The sequence below is a fragment of the Chlorocebus sabaeus genome, chromosome 23 (assembly GCF_047675955.1).
Source record: "Chlorocebus sabaeus isolate Y175 chromosome 23, mChlSab1.0.hap1, whole genome shotgun sequence".
Lineage (NCBI taxonomy): Eukaryota > Metazoa > Chordata > Mammalia > Primates > Cercopithecidae > Chlorocebus > Chlorocebus sabaeus.
The window spans coordinates 62,672,505-62,693,159 of record NC_132926.1 but is presented as its reverse complement, the minus strand read 5'-3'; the positions used below and the strand labels follow the sequence as shown (position 1 = coordinate 62,693,159).

Below are 20,655 nucleotides of genomic sequence, written 5' to 3'. Positions count from 1 at the left end.
TTAGTAGTATTTTAATTCTACAAGTATCACTTTTGAAGTTAAAATTCTCTCCTATGATATTAATTCCTAAAAATATAGTAAATACTGTTACATAGCGTTTATTTTACTGGTAGCAACAGCATGTAGCAAAGTGCCTTAAGGGTACATAGTAAGTACTCATGGTACTTGAGAATCAAAGCACAAAAGATGAGAATCTGTATAATTATGAAATAACTCCTAGGTGTTCTGTGGTTGCATATTCAACTATGACTTTATTTTATTTTTGAGACAGAGTTTCACTCTTTCGCCCAGGCTGGAGCGAAGTGGCACAGTCTCAGCTCACTGCAACCTCTGCTGCCCAGGTTCAAGCGATTCTCCTGCCTCAGTCTCCCTAGTAGCTGGGATTATAGGCAGCCACGACCACACCTGGCTAATTTTTTTTTTTGTATTTTTAGTAGAGACAGGGTTTTGCCATGTGGGCCAGGCTGATGTCAAACTCCTGACCTCAGGTGATCCACCCGCCTTGGCCTCCCAGAGTGCTGGGATTATAGGCATGAGCCATCGCGCCTGGCCAACTCAACTGTGACTTTATGAGGTTGATATTTAACTCATGTTTTTCATATTCTGTATTTAAAACAATCTCAGCAGTGATTTTTAAGTGAAAAATTTCTCAAAAAAATTGTTAAAGTTACTAATTTCTACCTCTTATTCTTTCCAACGGGAGTCCTTTGGTAAAATAGGAGAAATAATTCTGTGCAATTACTTAAAAAGCCTGATTTGATATCAGGTGTATTTTATAACTAAAACTTTTGCAAAATAAGTATATGTGATTCATACTTTGAAAATTTCTAGTGGCCTTTGGGGGTTTTGAGGGAATATAATTCAAACTTTTAATCAATTAACAATTTTCCTTGCCTGGGTATTGATGATTACTTACTACTGTCACTGTCTACACATTATCAGGAATTCTTTTTTTTTTTTTTTTGAAGACAGAGTTTTGCTCTTGTTGCCCAGGCTGGAGTGCATGGCACAATCTCAGCCTACTGCAACCTCCACCTCCCAGGTTCAAGCAATTCTCCTGCCTCAGCCTCCTGAGTAGCTGGGATTACAGGCATGTGCCACCACGCCCAGCTAATTTTTGTATTTTTAATAGAGACAGGGTTTCTCCATGTTGGTCAGGCTGGTCTTGAACTCCCAACCTCAGGTGATCCACCTGCCTTGGCCTCCCCCAAAGTGCTGGGATTACAGGCATGAGACACCGCACCCAGCCACATATCAGGAATTCCTATACAAACATTTTTGTTTTGATACTGTTTATAAAATGTTAATAATCAATGTTGTATTTCTATAGTCATCTTCATGCTTGACTTGACTTCATGTCAAAATGCAGTCTTTTTGAGGGGTGGGTTAACATCATTTTGGCCAGCATTTCCCAAGCCCACTGCTATATAGTTTTTAAAAAAACTTTATAAGATATGCCCGACCTAAAATAACTACATATATTTAAAGTGTAAAACTTGTTCAATTTTGGCATGTGTATACACTAGCGAAACCATCACCACAACCAGGATAATGATTATATCCATCAGTCCCCAGAATTTAATCCCTCCCTTCTTTTTCTGTCTTACCTGTGCCCTCTTCCCCAAGCAACTACCGAATTTTTTCCTGGCGTTAAAGATTAATTTGTTGTTTTCTGGAATTTTATGTAAATAGAATCATATAATACATCATTTTTGGTTTATAGTCTGTGTCTGTTGCCTTAGCATAATTATTTCAAGATTGATCTATGTTGTGTGTTTTAGTAGTTCCTTCCTTTTTATTATGATGCTTATTACATTATATGGATATACCATAGTTTACCTGTTAATGAACACTTGAGCTGATTTTATTTTGGACCTATTCCAAATAAGGCTGCTTTGAATATTCGTGCACAAGTCACATTGTATGGAAAAATGCTTTCATTTCTCTTGTGTAAATGCCTAGGAGTGGAAAGACTGGATCATGTGGTAGGTATATGTTAAACGTTTTATGAAACTATTCAAATATTTTCCAAGGTGGTTGTACCATTTAGGTACATTCTCAATGGTTGGTGTACAAAATCCCATTCTATTTTTTTTTTTTTTTTAAGGCAGGGTCTCACTGTGTCTCCCAGACTGGGTATAGTGGTGTGATTATGGCTCACTGCAGCCTCGACCTCCCGGGCTCAAGCAGTCCTCTTGCCTCAGCCTTCTGAGCCGCTGGGACTACACGCATGCATCACCATGCCCAGCTCATTTTTATTTTTTGTAGAGGTGGGGTTTCTCCATATTGCGCAGGCTGGTCTCAAACTTCTGGGCTCAAGCAATCTTCCCACCTCAGCCTCCTGAAGTGCTGGGATTACAGGTGTGACCCACCATGCCCAGCCTTGCCTTACATTCTTACCAACAGTTGATGTAGTCTATATTTTCATTTTAACCATTCTAGTAGGTATGTAGTAGTAGTTCATTGTGGTTTTAATTTGCATCGAGCATCTTACCACATGCTTATTTGCCATTTGTCTGTCTGCATGAATTGCCTTCAAATGTTGTATTTATTTTGTATTAGGTTGCTTGTTATCTTAATTCAGTTTTAACAGTTATTTGTATGTTCTGGATAAAAATCATTTATCAGAAATGTGATTTGCAAATATTTTCTCTTATTCTGTGGCTTGTCTTTTCATTCTCTTTACAAAGTGCTTTCATTTTTTTTATTTATTTTTAAACAAAGTCTTGCTCTGTTGCCTAGGCTGGAGTGCAGTGGTGTGATCTTGGCTCACTGTAATCTCCACCTGCCAGGTACAAGCAATTCTCAGGTGTGCACTACCACACCTGGCTAATTTTTGTGTTTTTAGTAGGTGAGTAGAGTGGATTTCACCATGTTGCCCAGGCTGGTCTCAAACTCCTGGCCTCAAGTGATCTGCCCACCTTGGCCCCCTAAAGTGCTGGGAAGAGGGGCGTGAACCACTGCAGCTGGCCCCAAGTTCTTTTGATGTGCAGAAGTTCTAATTTTGTGATGTCTAATGTATTAGTTCTGGTTATTCATTTTCTTTTGGTGTTGTATTTAAGAAATCTTTGCCTAGCCTAAGGTCACAAAAACTTTCTCCTATTCTAAGTGTTTTAGAGTTTTAGTATTACATTTAGGTCTATAATCCATTTCAAGTTAATTTGTTTACATGGTGTGAAGTATAGACCTCAGTTCTTTGTTACTGTTGTTGTTTTTGCATCTGTATTTACAGCATTATTTGTTGAAAAGATTATCTTTTCTTTCACTAAACTATCTCTTTCACCTTTTCAAAACTGATGCAGATGTGTAGGTCTAATTCTGGAGTGTATTTTGGGCCATTGATCCATCTTTATGGTAATAGCTCACTGTCTTTATCACTATAACCTTATAATAAATCTTGAAGTCATGTATTATAAGTCCTTCAAATATATTCTTCATCTAAGTTCTTTTCTTTTCTTTTTTTTTTTTTTTTTTTTTTTTTTGCCTTATCACTCTGACTTAGAACTTCCAGTCCAGTGTTGAATAGAAGTGATCACCAGCAGACATTATTACCTTGTTTCTGATCTTGGGGAAAACAGTCTTTTATTATTAAGTAAAATGTTTCCTTTAGGTTTGTTGTAGATGTCCTTTATAAGTTTGAGGACGTTTCTTTGCGTTCCTACTTTGTTAAGAGTTTTTAATAAGAAAAAGATGTCAGATTTTTATCAAATGATTTTTTTTTTTTTTTTTTGCCTACTATTGAGATGATCATCCTTTTTTCTTTTTTAATATGATAGGTTAATGAATTTTTTAAAATGTTAAACCAATCTAGTATTCCCAGCATAAGCTATACTTGGTCATGATGTGTTATCCTTTTTATATATATAGTTACATTTGATAAAATTCTAAGAATTTTTACATCTGTGTTCATGAAGGATATTAGTTTGTAGTTTTCTTACAATGTTGTTTGTGTTGGTCTCAGATTAATGCTAGACTCTTAGAATGAATTGATGAAGATTCTCTCCTCTTTAATTTTTGGGAAGAATTTTTATAGAATTAGTGTTATTTCTGAAGTGTTTGGTAGAATCCTGAAGTTTTTTAAATGGCAAAGTTGTGTCTCTCTTGGTTATTGTGAATGATGGTGCTATGAACATTGATATACAAATATCTCAGTCTCTGCTTTCAGTCTTTTGGGGTATATACAGAAGTGGAATTGCTAGATCATATAGCAATTCTGTGTTTAGTTTTTGATCTGCATAATCTCTTTAAATCTCTTTTAGCATTAATATTTGGATTCTTTTTTCCTCACATATCCAACCCAATCAAAGCATGGCATCTTTACAAAGTGTGACTTGAAATTTTAGGAGATCTTTTGAGACCATATTCATTGTGATTTTTTTTAACTATAATGTTATGTTGTGAGGCCTTTAACAAATAAAATTATGTTCATAGCACACGCAAGTTCTGTCTCTGTTTTTGGCTGACTGTATCATGTTCCTGCTTCCTTCCCTTCCCAGCTCAGATTTCATGATCCATCATGGAATCAGTCAATCACTTGCAAACATCCTTATCTCTGTTCTTCCTACACTATACTTCCCTTGAAAATTCCCAAATCTGCTTAAACCCAACTCTTTGTCCTATTCTGTGCCTGCACTCAAGCAGCTGAACGTGTTTGGAGGAGAAGCACAAACCCTGGAGCTTGCCTCACTTTAAATAGCACAAATCCCAAATTAACATAAAACTTACCCTGCAGTCATAATAAATTGCTCTATAGCAAATTTGTTTTTTCATTTTCATTTTCATACTTTTTCCATTTCCTCAAACTTCCAGTATTTGTTTCCCCTCCCCACATATCAATATATTTTGCTGTTAAAATAAGTGCAGTCAGCAGTGATTTAGCCTAACCTGCCCATCATCATCTAATTTCTGCTCTATATGCAGATATTTTCTTCTGCCTCCTTTAACAGTGAGTGAACTGTCACCCTTTTATTCAAGAGCAGATCTTTCACTTGTGCACAGATCTTACCTGCTTTCACCTACCCAAGAACTTGTCTTCAGTTCTTAATAACTGAAGCCCATCTCCCTCTCTCCTCATCAGTAAATGTTTACCTCTCTCAAATTATTCTCATTAGCATGAGCAAATATATTTTAATGTTTTGCCTTTAAAAAATACTCCATTTCTCTAGTCTCCAATATAGCAAAATTCACTTAGAGTTGCCTATAAAGTCATTCAAGATTTAAGCAATAATGTTGAAACACTGTAAACAAACCACCCAGCTTAAGAAATAAAACATTATCAATTCCTTTGAAAGTCTCTATGATCCTTTCCCGGTGGACTCCACTTCTTATTCACCAGATATCACATTCTTTCTAATTTAGTTATTATTTCCAGCCCACTCCACTGAGATTGTCATAGACATGGTCACCATTGACTTCCAATATACTAAATTTAGTAGTCAATTATCTGTCTTCATATGATTCAACTTCTTAATAATCATTTGGTAGTGTTGACCCATAACATTTTTCTAAAATTGTTTCCTCACTTAGTTTCCATAATATCAAACTCTTCTATTTCTTTCTTTCTTTCTTTCTTTTTGGGACGGAGTCTCCCTCTGCCGCCCAGGCTGGAGTGCAGTGGCTGGATCTCAGCTCACTGCAAGCTCCGCCTCCCGGGTTTACGCCATTCTCCTGCCTCAGGCTCCCGAGTAGCTGGGACTACAGGCGCCCGCCACCTCGCCCGGCTAGTTTTTTGCATTTTTTAGTAGAGACGGGGTTTCACCGTGTTAGCCAGGATGATCTCAATCTCCTGACCTCGTGATCCGCCCGTCTCAGCCTCCCAAAGTGCTGGAATTACAGGCTTGAGCCACCGCGCCCGGCCCAAACTCTTCTATTTCTTATGTTAGCTAATTGATAACTACTGAATTGTCTTTTTCCGGTCCTTGAAATATTGGTTGCCCCAGAATTAAGTTCTCTAACTTTTTATCTTTTCTATCTTTACTCTCTCCTTGGGTTATCTCACGATTTAAATATTAATATAATCTGTATACTGACAACTCTCTAATCTCTCTAGTCCCAACTAATTTCCCGAATTCAGACATTGACTGCTACAAACCTACTCCCCACTGTTTCCTTCACTTATGTCCATCTCAGTAAATGGTACCTTTACTCACCCAGCTGACAGGCCTGATAACTAGGATTCATCCTTTTTCTTTCCTTCTTTTACTCAGACTATGATTACAGCCCATTAACAAAATGTATCCCAATTCCAAACACTTATCACTGTCACCATTCCTACTTCCCTAATCCAATCCACTATGATCTCTCACTTCAGCTACTGTAGTTGCCCTTTAACTGGTTTTCTGGCAGTCATTCTCAAACCCTTTATGTTTTCTCTCACAATAGCCAGACTTTTCAAAATCCACCAATGGTTTCTCTGACTTAGAACAGGATGTGAACTCTTTATTATTTCTTTTAAGGCCCTGCAGGTGCTGAACTTCTACCTTTATCTCCAGTCTTACCTTCTGCCACTTATGGTCATTCACAAATTTAATCTAAGACTTCTGAGATACCACCATTTCTTTGACCCACCCTCATGACATTCTGATTATGTATCTGACATGGGGTTCAGAGTCTTTGTATTTAAAAAAAAAAAAAAAGTCACCTCAGTTGACTGTTATTCAGGTTATCTTGACACTACCTTATTGAGAAACAATGTTCTTAGTAAATAATGAGGACAGGAATGTATTCCTACATAGAGAAAGGTTTTCTGAAGTTCATACCTGCAGGAGCTTTCCTCCCATACATGTAAAGTTTAAAAAAAAATTCCCCAGGTGAAACTGGTATGATCCCCCATCCTACCATAACCAGCAAGTAGCACATCCCTCTATTCCATGGAGCCATCATCTTTCTCTGTCGCCAATTTCTTTAAAACCTAAGAATGAACATTTAGTATACTTGAGATACCAGGCAGATTGGTAGGTAAGTTGGAATTTTGTCATAAAATTATGGAATTTGTTATGTACATCATTAACAGATAATCAGCCTTTTGTAGTCAGAGCTGAGACTTCCCTTAGAAGACAAGTTGATCCTCAAGTCAACCAGAATGTTCAGCGAATACTGAAATTCTTCATAAGTAAATTATACTTTAGAATATATTTGGCTCTTTATATATGGTGACTGATTTTTGTTTCCGTAGGGGTATTTTGGTTTGGTTATCTTGTAAGTCTCTTTCAGCTTTCCAATTGAACAGTCATCTTAATTGCCTTCATTTTATTTATTTATTTATTTTTTTGAGACAGGGTCTTGCTCTGTTGCCTGGGCTGGAGTGCAATGGCTCGATCTCGGCTTACTGCAGTCTCTGCCTCCTGGGTTCAAGCGATTCTCTTGCCTCAGCCACCCAAGTAGCTGGGATTACAGACGCGCAGCATCACGTCCAGCTAATTTTAGTGGTTTAGTAGAGGCAGGTTTTCTCCATGTTGGCCAGGCTACTCTTGCACTCCTGACCTCAAGTGATCCACCCGTCTCAGCCTCTGAAAGTGCTGGGATTACAGGCATGAGCCACCATGCCTGACCTTAGTTACTGTTTTTAAAACACTGCATATTCTGATCAGTTCTGTGGTCAATGGCCAGGCATTGGTGATATTTCTATCAAAATTTTGCAGGAAGTAAATGTATTGTATGCTGATTTCAAATAATGTATGTGTTTCACAATAAGTCTGTGAACCTAATTAATTTTAAAAGATTGAAAGTTAGGATGACCAGGCATGGTAGCTTACGCCTGTAATCCCAGCACTTTGGGAGGCCAAGGCCGCCAAATCACCTGAGGTCTGGAGTTTGAGACCAGGCTGGCCAAAATGGTGAAACCCCATCTCTACTAAAAATACAAAAATTAGCCAGGCATGGTAGCAGGCGCCTGTAATCGCAGCTACTTGGGAGTCTCAGGCGGGAGAATCGCTTAAACCTGGGAGGCAGAGGTTGCAGTAAGCTGAGACTGTGGGCCACTGCCCTCCAGCCTGGGTGACAAGAGCAAGACTCCATCTCAAAAAACAAAAAAGATAATATGAAATAATGTCCTATATTAGGCAACAATTCAACTCTTTAATTGCCTCCTCTTTTCAACTTATTTTAGTAAGTGTTGAATTTACATAGTGTTCTTTTCTAAGTCCAAAGATGTATACACTTTGTCTGAAGTAAGCAGAAGGTCAAATATATGTCCCCCATCTAAAGTACATAGAATTGTGGTTTATTTAGCTACTAAAATGATTACTCACTTGGGCAAGTTATTTTGCCGTTCAGGATTTCAGGTTTCTCTATAAATTGAAGGTTAACTACAACCAGCTGGCCAAATCTCACCTGCCTCTATATAGCCCATGAGCTGAGAATTTTTAAAGGTTTGAAAGAAATTGCAACAGTGACCCTTTGTGGTCTGCAAAACCTAAAATATTGACTGTCTGACCTTTTAAATTTTTTAAAATAATATTAAAGAATTATAATGCTAAGAAACTTGGTAAATACATTTTGCTTTAATAGTTAGAATGCGTTGATCCTTTAAAGTTACTTCACTGTGTCTTGGGCGGATAACCACTTAATGAAGTTGTGTGTTCTATCAGCTGTTTTTTTATGTGTAAAAAAGCAAGTTTGAAGAAATTTAAATTTCCCTTGTCAAACTTTGTTTTAGGGATAATTAGCAGATACAATAGTCCTTTAGAATTGAAATATCTAGTTTCTTAAAATAATTTATGCAAGTACTAATTGATAGATAGGCACATATTATTAGTTCTATTACTAAAATCACTGCATTTTTCGGTTTTGTTTCCTTTTATTTAGATAGAAGCAGATTTGGGATATCCTGGAGGTAAAGCGAGAATTATTCATAAGGAATCTGATATCATTACTGCGTTTGCTGTTAATAAGGTAAGTACATAGACATTCTTCTTTTGTTTATTAAGTATTTGTAGTTGGATAATATATTCTGTTTTATCAGTTTATCCAGTATTTCTTTCCCAAAGCTGCTTCCAGTTCCTTAAATTGCAACCTGGATACTTCTTTTATTTTATAAAATGATATTATTTGATAATGTGATTTTGTTATTATATGATTTTGGATATGTAGCTGATAAAATACATAATGTTTTATTACTATGCAGAGAGAAGTACCAAATATATAAACAATCGTTTTTAGAATTTATACAATGTAGTACAGTAGTTAACCCACAGAAAAAGTTTTTTATATTCCTTATGAATATGTCAAATGTGGTTCTGGGTATTTGGTAAGATTTAAGTTTATGTGACTCAAATTCTCCCTCTTTGATGTATACCTCCAATAGCTGCCGAACATGTGTATTTTCTTAGTATTTCTTAAATTTCTACTTAACATCCTCTTTAGATGTCTGTATGCTCCTTACAGAAGAGGTGGCCTTAGGTAATATAGTCCAAGATTGAAATCTGTCTTAATCATTTTCCCCTTCTATCTCCCCTAATTGCCTTGCTGTATAGTTCCTGATGACTTCTAATTATTCTTTTGTTTTCCTTCCGTTAACTTAAAGGATATGTGTATCTTCTTTTTGTGTATTCATAGAAGATACCTAAAGGAGATATTGTATACATATATATAAAATAAATTTTCATATGTTCTTAAATTTAAAATAATTTTTAAATGTTATATAGATACATACCCTGTAATATATACGGGGAAATGTGATACACAGGAAAATTACCCATTTAGTAATCCTTTCACCAGTTGGTTTTCTATCTTTCTGTGCTATGTCTGTCTTCTCTGAATTCTTCTGGATAGTATCTTTGTTGTTCTGCGTCCTTCACTTCATTTCCCTCTTAGACACCATTGAGCAATGACTGGTAAAGGGGCTGATTCCAGATTTGCCTGCTTCAGACAGTTCTGTTGTCAAAGAAACAGTTCTGTGCGAAACAGGCAAATCTGGAGTCAGCCCCTTAGCCAGTTGTAATATCTGTATAACGTGATATTATATATACATGTCAAATACAAAATTATTGGCCAGGTGTGGTTGCTCACACCTGTCATCCCAACATTTCGGGAGGCCAAGGCAATAGGATCACTTGAGGCCAGGAGTTTGATAGCAGCCTGGCAACATTGTGAAACCCTGTCTCTACAAAAAAAAAAAAATTATTATCTATACCTGCATTACATGTTCTTTCTTGAAGAAAATATCGTTTAAAATATTCTGTACTATAAAAGAAACTAGTTGTTTTCTTCTTGAGTGTTTATATATAAGTACTGGTAATGAATAGTTATTCACATATATAAAGTCTACAGGTTACTGTCTATGAATATGCCTGTTTAATTTTTATTTCCCCAGATTTGCTATTTTTATATTTTTATTTATTTATTTTATTTTATTTTGAGACAGAGTCTCACTCTGTCGCTTGGACTGGAGTGCAGTGGCACAACCTTGACTCACTGCAACCTCCACCTCCCAGGTTCAAGCGATTCTCCTGCCTCAGCCTCCCAAGTATCTGGGACTACAGGTGTGCACCACTACGCCCAGCTAATTTTTGTATTTTTAGTAGAGATGGGGTTTCACCATGTTGGTTGGCCAGGATGGTCTCGATCTCTTGACCTCGTGACCTGCCCGCCTCGGCCTCCCAAAGTGCTGGGATTACAGTTGTGAGCCACTGCGCCTGGACGAGTTGCTATTTTTAATATCCTTACTAAATTTGCAGCTGAGAAATAATACCTTTGCTTTAAATTGCCTTTTTTTAAATGCCATTGAGATTTTTTTTGCCATTTGTTTAGTTGGGAACTACCTGTGTCGAAAACTATGAAGGGTCTCAGATTTTACCTTAAATTAAAACTAACAGTTACCTTTCTGTTTCTGTTAGTTGCCACAGAAACAATTCTCTTTGAGGCAGGCAGTGGATTGTTTAAACAGTCCATTTAATTGATCCATTAAACAGTTTAATGGATGCTGTTAGAAGACATACGATTATTTGATCAGAGACAAACAACAGTTTATGTCTAACAGCAAAAGCAATAACCAGAAAATCAGCACTTTACACTGGTTCCCTGAGCCACAATTTCCAGAGAATGATGGGAAGAGGGCCAGATGATACCTACCTTACCTACACACATAGTAGGTTATATTATAGGAGAGGATCACCGAGTTTAGGGAAACCAAATCTTTTATAATAGATAGTAAGTATTCTTGCCCTTTGCTCTGGAGGGAGAGACGATAGTTATACAAACATCCTGGTAATTATACTGCAGAAAAAAGGGCAAACATGACTCGCTTATAAAACATGCAGAATTTGGGAGACCCATGGAGAATTACCACCCAATAATCTAGCTATATCATTTTTTCATTTATTTCTAAGATCTCTGTTTTTTCTTAATAGTTTGTGTTAGAATCTTACATAGCAGTAATGGTAATCCTATTTTCTCTTTGATGTCATTATCTTCCTGTTTTCTGTTTTAAAGATATGCATTTATTTATTTATTGAGACAGGGTCTCATGCCTGGTGCCCAGTGCTGTGGTGCAATGTCAGCTCACTGCAGCCTTGACATCCTGGGCTCAAGCAATCCTTCCACCTCATTCTCCCAAGTAGCTGGGACTACAGGTGCATGCCACCATGCCCAACTAATTTTTGTATTTTTTGTGGAGACAGTGTTTTGCCATGTTGCCCAGGCTAGTCTCGAACTCCTGAGCTCAAGCTATCTGCCTGCTTCAGCCTCCTAAAGTGCTAGGATTATAGATGTGAGCCACCGCACCCAGCCAAGATGTACATTTTTGATTCATAGGCATTTAAAATGTCATGTCATTTAATCTTAGCAACTTTTCATTTGTGATCTTTTTCTGGCATACTTCTCCCACTATATTTCTGCCCTTACACCTTTTTTCTGTGACCCTTTCCCACTTCTTTTTTTTTTTTTCCCCTAAGATTGAAAAGCTTTAGGAGAAAGTTGTTTTATTTGAATAATTAATAATTATGTTTTTAGTTTGGAGTTCCTTATTGCCCTCACCTTTCTGTACCCTACAGGGCTCCTATCTTCCTCCACATTCCTGAATTTTGCAAACCTTAGAAAGATCATAGCATTCTAGCAGTCTAGAAAGACAGTACTAGGAGAGGAAATAAAATGCTGGATGTATTGCCATTTATACTGGCTTTCTATTGGATATACTTTTCCTAGAACATAAACATATCTCCAAACTGAAGCTTATTATTTCACTAAAAGTAAGAATGCTGTACATCTTGTACTTTAGTTGTCACTGCTAGAGGTCATTACAAAACTACCATTTTCAAAGCAGCTTATATACCTATTTTGCCTGTTTCTTTTAAAATTACTGTTTGACTTATTTTTCAGGCAAATAGAAACTGCATAGCAATTGCTTCCAGTCATGATGTTCAAGAACTGGATGTTTCTGGAATTCTGGCCACACAGATCTACACTTGGGTAGATGATGATATAGAAGTGGAAACCAAAGGGTACCTTCATACTTTGTTTTTATTTAGTAATGTTGCAGTATGAATGACTATATTTACTGAACTATCACTTTCAAAAGATTCTTTAAAGCAATTTATAGATTGTTAGCAGAGTAGAAGCTGATATGCTAAATGAGGGGTGGCAAGAGCTTTAAATAAAGGAATTGAGAGAAGAGTAAGTGAAGGGAACAGAAATTGTTCAGGTATGAGGTCATTGTGTGTGAGTTACAAATAAGAATTGAAGAAAATTAATTTTAAAGGGAACTATAAATTCAAATTTTAGACCTTTCAAGTGTAAAAAAGAAAGAAATGATGAGTTGTTTTTATTCTGGTTGACATTCCTTTATAGATCAGAAGACTTCTTGGTTATACATGCTCGTGATGATTTAACAGCTGTTCAAGGTACAACTCCATATACACATAGCAATCCTGGCACTCCAATCAACATGCCGTGGCTTGGTAGTACACAGACCGGCAGAGGAGCATCTGTGGTATGTAAAGTTAAAAATAAGTTTGAGTTATATGTAACTTTTTTTTTCCCTCTAGGTTAATGGGTAAAGGATGATTTAAAACATTTTTCTTAATTCCTAAAGTTTTATAAGTCTTACATGTTGGAAATTGTAAATTTTGGTAATGAAGAATAGTATGTTTTCATTTGAAAGGGTAATAACAAATCGTTTCAAAAATATACTTTGCTTGAAAACCAAAGAGCTATATTTTAATTAAGAATTATTTGAAACATAATGGTTCAGATCAGGCTTCAGCAAGCTATTCCCCATAGATCAAATACTACCCATGACCTGTTTTTATGTAGCTAATATGCTAAGAATGGTGTATACATTTTAGTGAAATGGTATACATGTTGTTTTTTCAGTGGTTGAAAAAACAAACATAGTATTTTTTTGGCACATGAAAATTACATGAAACTTGATTTCAGTGTCTTTTTATAAATAAAGTTTTACAGGAACACAGCCATAGTCATTTGTTTCTATTTTGTCTGTGGATGCCTTCACACTACAGTGGCAGAATTGAGTATCTGCAACAGAAAGTAAATATTCATAAAGCCAAAACATTTGCTATCCAGTCCTTTATAAAAAAAGGTTTGCTAACCCGATGTCTAGGTATCTTTTAATGGATATCAATTAACAAGTATATCCGTATTACCACTTTTTTAAATGCCAGGACAAATATTCTTTTTTTTTTTTTAACAAAAACAATACAATTTTTTAAGTTAAGCAAAAAGCAATATAATGGTGAACTGAAACATAATTTTTCTGTAGTGATGGAGGATCTGTTTTAACCCTGATTGCCTAGAGATGTGATTCGTGTTTGTACTTCCAAGAGTTTCCTTTATTATTACTTAGGGTATAGGAACTAATGAACAGATTAGAAGAAGCAAAAAAAGGTGGTAGTTTTTCAGAATTTCATAAGTCCTGTAGAATGCTTTCCTTGGCCAAAAAATACATATTTTTTTTTCATTAATTAGTATGGGTAATTGTTCAAGTAAAGGCTCAGTCATCTTTAATAATACCTTGTAATATTTTGTACCTAATGCAGTTCCTTTATAGTTGATATTACCTTATAATTTGCAGTGTCTGTTGTAGTTGTTATTTACTCGTACTTAAACATTCTTCAGATGAAGCTTGAGATCCAGAAATGTCAAGTGGTTCAACTTAGGTCACTTTGTTAAATGTGTCTTGGTGGAGCTTGTTTTAAAGACTTCTGTTCTCCTTAGTTCAATGATTTCAAGTGGCAGTGTTTTAAGGATTAAAATGAACTTGAAAAACAACCTAGTAATTATTCAGATGAAATGACTTGCTCAGTAGTGGTTAAATTCTTTTTCCAGCTTACAGGTGTGTTACAATTCATTTGTAAAACTTACTGATATTATAATCTTTTAAAGGAGAACTCAAGGGGAATATGCCAAAGAAGTGAATAGGACTAATAGGCACTTTTTGAACTCCAGCTTCAGAGATTACAATATAGTTTTTCCTGTAACATCTTTCTTGCTGGTCTCTTCCTCCTTCTATTCTTTACACAGCAGCAGCCAGTTACTGTTTTCTAAAACATCGAGATTGTCACTCACTTTCTAAAAAATTTCAGATTTCCCAGTACAACTTTTAAATAACATTAATATGGCCCTGCAGAATTTAACCTTCTGCCATCTCACCTCCCTGTATTCTACATCTGATTCTCTTTGCTGTAGTTACACTGGCTTCTTTCTGTCTCTTGAACGTATTAAGCTCATGGTCATGTCAGGAGCTCTTGCCTTCCCTTCTGCTTAAAATGCTGCATCCCTCTGTTTTACCATTCACATCTCAACTCAAATCCCCCCAGATTTCCCTGGCTTCCCTAATTAAGGCATTTGCCCCTACCCACTCTACCCCCACTCAACTTATGTTTTATCATCTTTATCATCCCTAGCACTTACCAGTTATTGAAATTATTCATTATTTACTTGTCTTTTTTTTTTTTTTTTTTTTTTTTTTGAGATGGAATCTCGCTCTTTTGCCCAGTCTCTGGTGCAGTGGCACAATCTTGGCTCATTGCAACCTCCACCCCCTAGGTTCAAGCAGTTCTCCTGCCTCACCCTCCCTAGTAGCTGGGATTACAGACATGCACTACTATGCCCAGCTAAGTTTTGTATTTTTAGTAGAGATTAGGTTTTGCCATGTTGGCTAGGCTGAGCTTGAACTCCTGGCCTCAAGTGATGCACCTGCCTTGGCCTCCCAAAATGCTGGGATTACAGGCATGAGCCACTGTGCCCTGCCTTAAGTTGTCTTTTTTATATGCCCTGGAATCTAAGCTGTTTGAGAACTTGGATTCTACCTGCCTTGCAGATTGATGATTTCTAACTAGAATGGTATTGGACATATAGTAGGTGTTCAGAAAAATGTGTTTATACTCCAAAGCTTTGTAATACAGAAATCTACCCTAGGCATAACACTAAGGATTGAATTTTCTTCCTTCCTAAATCTTAGAAGGTCATCTTTTTATTTTGAATAATTGTGATTTGTTAACATAAGGGTTGGGATTGACTCACTTTACCCTCAACAGAAAGACACCAGTAGAATAAGGTTGTTCTTTTTTACGTGGATCTTCTAAAATAATGATTTTACATATTCTACATATGCTTTCAGAAACTCTTTTAAACCTGTGTTTGTGTATTTTTTTACTCATGGTTCTCCTGTGAATATTAAAAAAGAAGACAAAAGCAAGATAGGAACCTTCCAGAATTTCTTTAAGAAGAACATGGGATTTAAATATGAAGTTTACTAACCAGAAGTCATATGCAGCAGGTTTTTATTTTTTCTAGAGAATTGATAAAATATTTTCTTAATCCTTTCAGTTTATCAAATGATAAAAATTAATAGCAAAAGAAAAAAACATTATGACTAGCTTCTGCTATTTTGGAGTATAACAGCATCCATATATGTGTTTCAGTTTTTTTATCCCTCACCTTTTCTCTGGCCTAGTCTCTGTCCTCCCTACCAACTCCCCACCTTCTCCACAACTTTAGGCTAATTGAACCATTTAAAATCCAAAAGAATAACAATAACAAAATCTACCTGAGACTGATGCTACAAACTTAAGATAACATATATTTGTAGTTACGATGCTATATAAATAGGAAATGTTCTATAAAGTTTTCCTTTAATTTTATTTATTTGTTTTACTCTTATTTGACAGGCTAAATTATTCAAAGCATAACTTTAAAATGAGTAAATACATAGTTCCAAACTATCAGTTTTTAAATTTATTTAATTTTATCTTCTTTTATTTTCACATGCTCCTGTCTTTTAAACTTATACTATTCAGGATTATTACTGAATAATAAATTTAATGGGATCAGAAAAGAATTGACAAGAAAGGAGGGAAGACTAAATTCTTGAGAGGAATTTATCTTTAGATCCTAGTCAGTAATGCCCAAAATATATGTACAAATATAAGAGCTGCACTATTAAATCTCTGTTATCATGTTTAGTATTTTTAGCACCTATAATGATCGTTATGAACTCATGTAAAAATAACTACATGAATGTTATTTGAATTTCCTGTCACAATTTACATGTTTAATCCTTTTTATTGTGACTGTAAAATAATTTTTCTATTTTACCAGATGATTAAGAAAGCCATTAATAATGTTAGAAGAATGACTTCTCATCCAACTCTTCCTTACTGTAAGTTGAATAATAATTAGCAATTGTCCTTTCTTATTGTTAAATCTATTTTGGGTAATTTTATTATAAGAAATGTATGGGAACTTTTTTGTTTTAATTGAAAGCATTTATTAGACTTTTTTTCTAGAGAATATTTGCCAGTAAATAGAATCTTGATTTCAAAACTGGGTAAAAATAGAAAAAGATGTTTCCCTAAAAGAGAAGACTGATTTAATGAAGTAAATTTTTTGGCATTTTGACTACCAATCAAAATTTGCGACTACCAATACACAAAATTTGTGTATTTCTAAGTAAACACATTTTATCTTTGAACATTTCTGGATTTCTTTGATCATGTTAAATTATAGTGAATAATTATTTTAATAATAGAACCACTACCAACCTTTATTACATAAGCCACAACCATACTTTGATTATTTATTACCTCATTATACTCAGTTTGTATTTTATTACTTTTTTTCAGTTTGTCTTTTATGAGACACATTAATAGTAAACATAGGAAGTTATTATTAGTAAGTTTTTATATTCTGAGGCAGAATATATTTGTTTTCAGTTAATCTTCCTAGGAATCTCAAAAGTTTCTCTTCCTTCAACCAAGAACTTAATTAATGGGGAATTTATTGGAGGTATTGATTCTGGGGGGTTGGAATACACACTGGTGTGTGAGTATTCGAATTTTTAACATTTTTTTTTAAGTTATGCCCTTCGTCAAGTTGTCCTACATAGTAACAAGAATAGTGCATGTTAATTAATGAGTATTCATGTCCCCCCATTTTAATAGCCTATTAAAAACTTTAGAAACTTTTGTCTTGGGAGATATTCTGATAAAATGCAGTTAACAAAATCAGTATTCTTTTCTGCTTCATTTATGATAAATGCTCAAATGATCTATTATCAAAGTTGTATACTCTGTACAAAAAAAGGCTCAAGAGAACCATATATGTAAAATGAAGAGAATAACATCTGTTACTTATGCTAGAGGTATAAAATAATATAAAAAATTTGTCTGTTTTCACTATGTCAGATTTATTCATCACTAGAAGTGTGTTTTTTTTACCCACAAGTTTAATGTAAAGTGAGAACTGAAAAACAGTCATGAAGCCTGTAGTGTTAAGGAGTCAAAATGTGTTTTATATATAAAATTTAAATAATATTACTCCACATCAAGAAATACTTGATACTGCTTAAAACTACCCTATTCTATGCAGTCTGGTTTGGAAGTTTTCTGAGATACTGAAGGGACCTCATTTTTCTCTCAATCCCATACCATGTGTCCTGGCAGGTGTACATACCCTATACCTCAAGCCCATAAACTTTAAAGTGTCCACCCTCGAAGCTTCAAAGGTTCAATGGACCTATTGTCAGAGGTGTTAGACAGCATCAGTTACTGCTGTTGCTGTCTTGAGAGATAAGTACTTTCTCTGTTTAGAGAACTGCTATAACTAGCAGATAAGACACCTGAAAAATAAAAAGCTAATTTAATTACTGGATTTTTTTTCCAGTATATCTTTTCATGTCACAAACAAGTCCCACAGATAATAATTTAGTTTGATAACAAACATTTTTCGTGTTGTGAAAATGTTATGAGACAGGATTTTTTTTTTAATATTAGTCTGAAGTTCAGATACCTCGGGATAGCTGTTTTCTTTCCTTGGAATAGATCTTTTGAAAAATCCTTAAACAACTTTTTAGAAGTTAGCCTAGTACATTTACAGTTTTCTGAGTAGAAAACACACTGTTTCTTTTTACTGTCATGTACACTTCTGATACCAGATGTGTTGGCTTTTGTCCACCCCAAGCCATTCTCCACCTCTCCAAGTACTGGGTGGGTGCCTTGTAATTTGGTTTAATTATGACACAGTCTGCCTGGAGTCAGAATCATATCCTACAGGTTAAGGGCTCAATCCCACAAAACTGCTCCTTATTTCAGACACCAATCGCAGGTTATCAGTTGTCACCTACACATCTGACATACTAGCTATAAATCAGAGTGCCCACCACCCCCTCCTTGGGTTGGATTAATTTGTTACATTGATTCACAGAACTCAGGGGAAACACTTTACTTACATTTATCAGTTTATTATAAAAGATAATCATAAAAGAAACAGATGGAAAGTACATAGAATGAGGTCTGTAAGACTCCTAAGCAGAGGAGCTTCTGTCCCCTTGGAGTTGGGGTGCGCTACAAACCTGGCACGTGGATGTGTTCACCAGCCAAGAAACTCATAAAATCTCCTTGTTCAAGAGTTTTTGTAGAACTTAATCTCCAGCTCCTTTTCCCGCCCTTTTCTGGAGGTTGGCGAGTGGCACTGAAATTTTCAATGCTTTAGGCTATCTGTGGGACCCCATCTAAGTCACTGCATTAGCGTAAATTCAGGTGCTGTTCCATGGATTTTAGTAGCTGTATGCCAGGATCCAGAGACAAAGACCAAATATATATTTTATGTCACACTGGATCATTTTTTCCCCTTCTAAAATGTTTAATGTGTTTTCCCTTTTTAATAAGTATTTGTTGAAATCATACTACATGATAGGTTCTATGTAAGCCTAGCTGAGTAAAAGTGAAGTCTGCTCTGCTGAAACATTAATAAGGAATCTCAGATAAGACTTTTAAAAACCTCTGGAGGCTCGGAAGCCAAGCCAAGGACTTGCCATTTGATTTCACCTGCAATCCTATAGATTTGGGTGAATTCCTCTTTTCTTGAGGTCCTCAGAAAATCCTGGGATTCCCTTGTCTGCCAGGAAGTGATAGTCCTTACTCTTCTGTAAGGCAACCATGTAAGGCTCTATATGTGTACAGTACCAGGTCAGTTTTTCCGGTTTTTTGGGTTTTTTTCAAGGTGCCTTATTTGCTCTGTCAGCCTTTGGTTCCTTAAAACTTTCTGGGTCATATCTGATATTGTGCATAGTCTCCAATATGATATATGAGTCAAAGCCTTGGTAATATGACTGATGTTTCCAATTATGTCCTGCTATAAGAAGGACAGGTTCTTCTTGCTTTTACTCCTGGCAAGCTGTAAAGAACAGATTCTTATTGAACTTGCGCAAATAACTATATTGCCATGAAAATAAAAATACTCACTAATAGCTTCCAAATTCTGGAGGGATCAGGTAGGGAGAAAAAGTAATTGTTTTATCTTTGTTCATGAAGGCATACTTTGCCAAATTGCCATAAACTATTGAATAACATAAGAGAAAATAAAAAAGTTTTTCTTAAATCTGGAAAACAAAATATTAAAGAACTAGCAACGTTTCAAAACCACAATTCTTAAAAAACCATAATTTTTCTTCAATAAGTTATTAGCCTCTCATACTTAATTCTTGTTCAGCTTGATCTTGGGTAGCAGTTTAATGAATTTACAAGTTTTCTCCCTTAGAGTTCTGGAAGTTCTTACACTGTCCAATGATAGGATCTAAACGTTATCAGAAACCAGTACCTTTCAGAGTCTTTTCTATGAATCTCCTTGAAGACAGAGCACTTTAGGATTATAGTTACTTGCAGACACTTTCAGTGAAGATCAGGTGAAACAATAGCCATCTGTCAGTGACAAAAGACTTAACATGGCCATAGCTAAAGATCAGTTCATTATCATAATGCATAATAGACAAGTAAATATGATTGCTTCTGTGGCATACAATATTTTAACAGAATAACTGAAAGTACGGCTAATAACATTACACCAGAACATATCAGATTTTTAGAAACTTCATACAATTTCTGGAATACTTATCTAATATCATATACCCATACAAATATAATATAAGAAGTATCACCTTTATTTGACAATGTTTCCCATGCAATTTAACATATCAATTAAGCCTAATTAGTTTTAACAAAGCCTAATTATTATAACATTTTTCTTTTTAGAGGGAGAGAGAACAAATTTTTTTGAGATATTCCAAGGGCCCTTTGGAAACTCGCAAAGTTAGAGTGAGGTCAAAAGTACTTCATTTATAATGTATTTTTGGGAAATTTGTCAAAAATACCAAACAGTTTAAAACACTTAATTATAATAAGATTTCTGTGGAAAAATATTTAA

At 35.4% G+C, this 20,655-nt stretch overlaps 1 protein-coding gene across 5 annotated transcripts in view; it reads left to right on the top strand.

Moving 5' to 3' along the window:
* Positions 1-20,655, top strand: part of DMXL1 (Dmx like 1) — a 181,779-nt gene that overhangs the window by 140,732 nt on the left and 20,392 nt on the right. For all 5 annotated transcript variants that reach the window (XM_038008726.2, XM_038008720.2, XM_008014213.3 and 2 more), the window contains 4 exons: positions 8,806-8,892; positions 12,316-12,437; positions 12,784-12,925; positions 16,555-16,615. In XM_038008726.2, the coding sequence (XP_037864654.2) occupies positions 8,806-8,892; positions 12,316-12,437; positions 12,784-12,925; positions 16,555-16,615 (412 nt within the window). The remainder of the gene's footprint in view (positions 1-8,805; positions 8,893-12,315; positions 12,438-12,783; positions 12,926-16,554; positions 16,616-20,655) is intronic.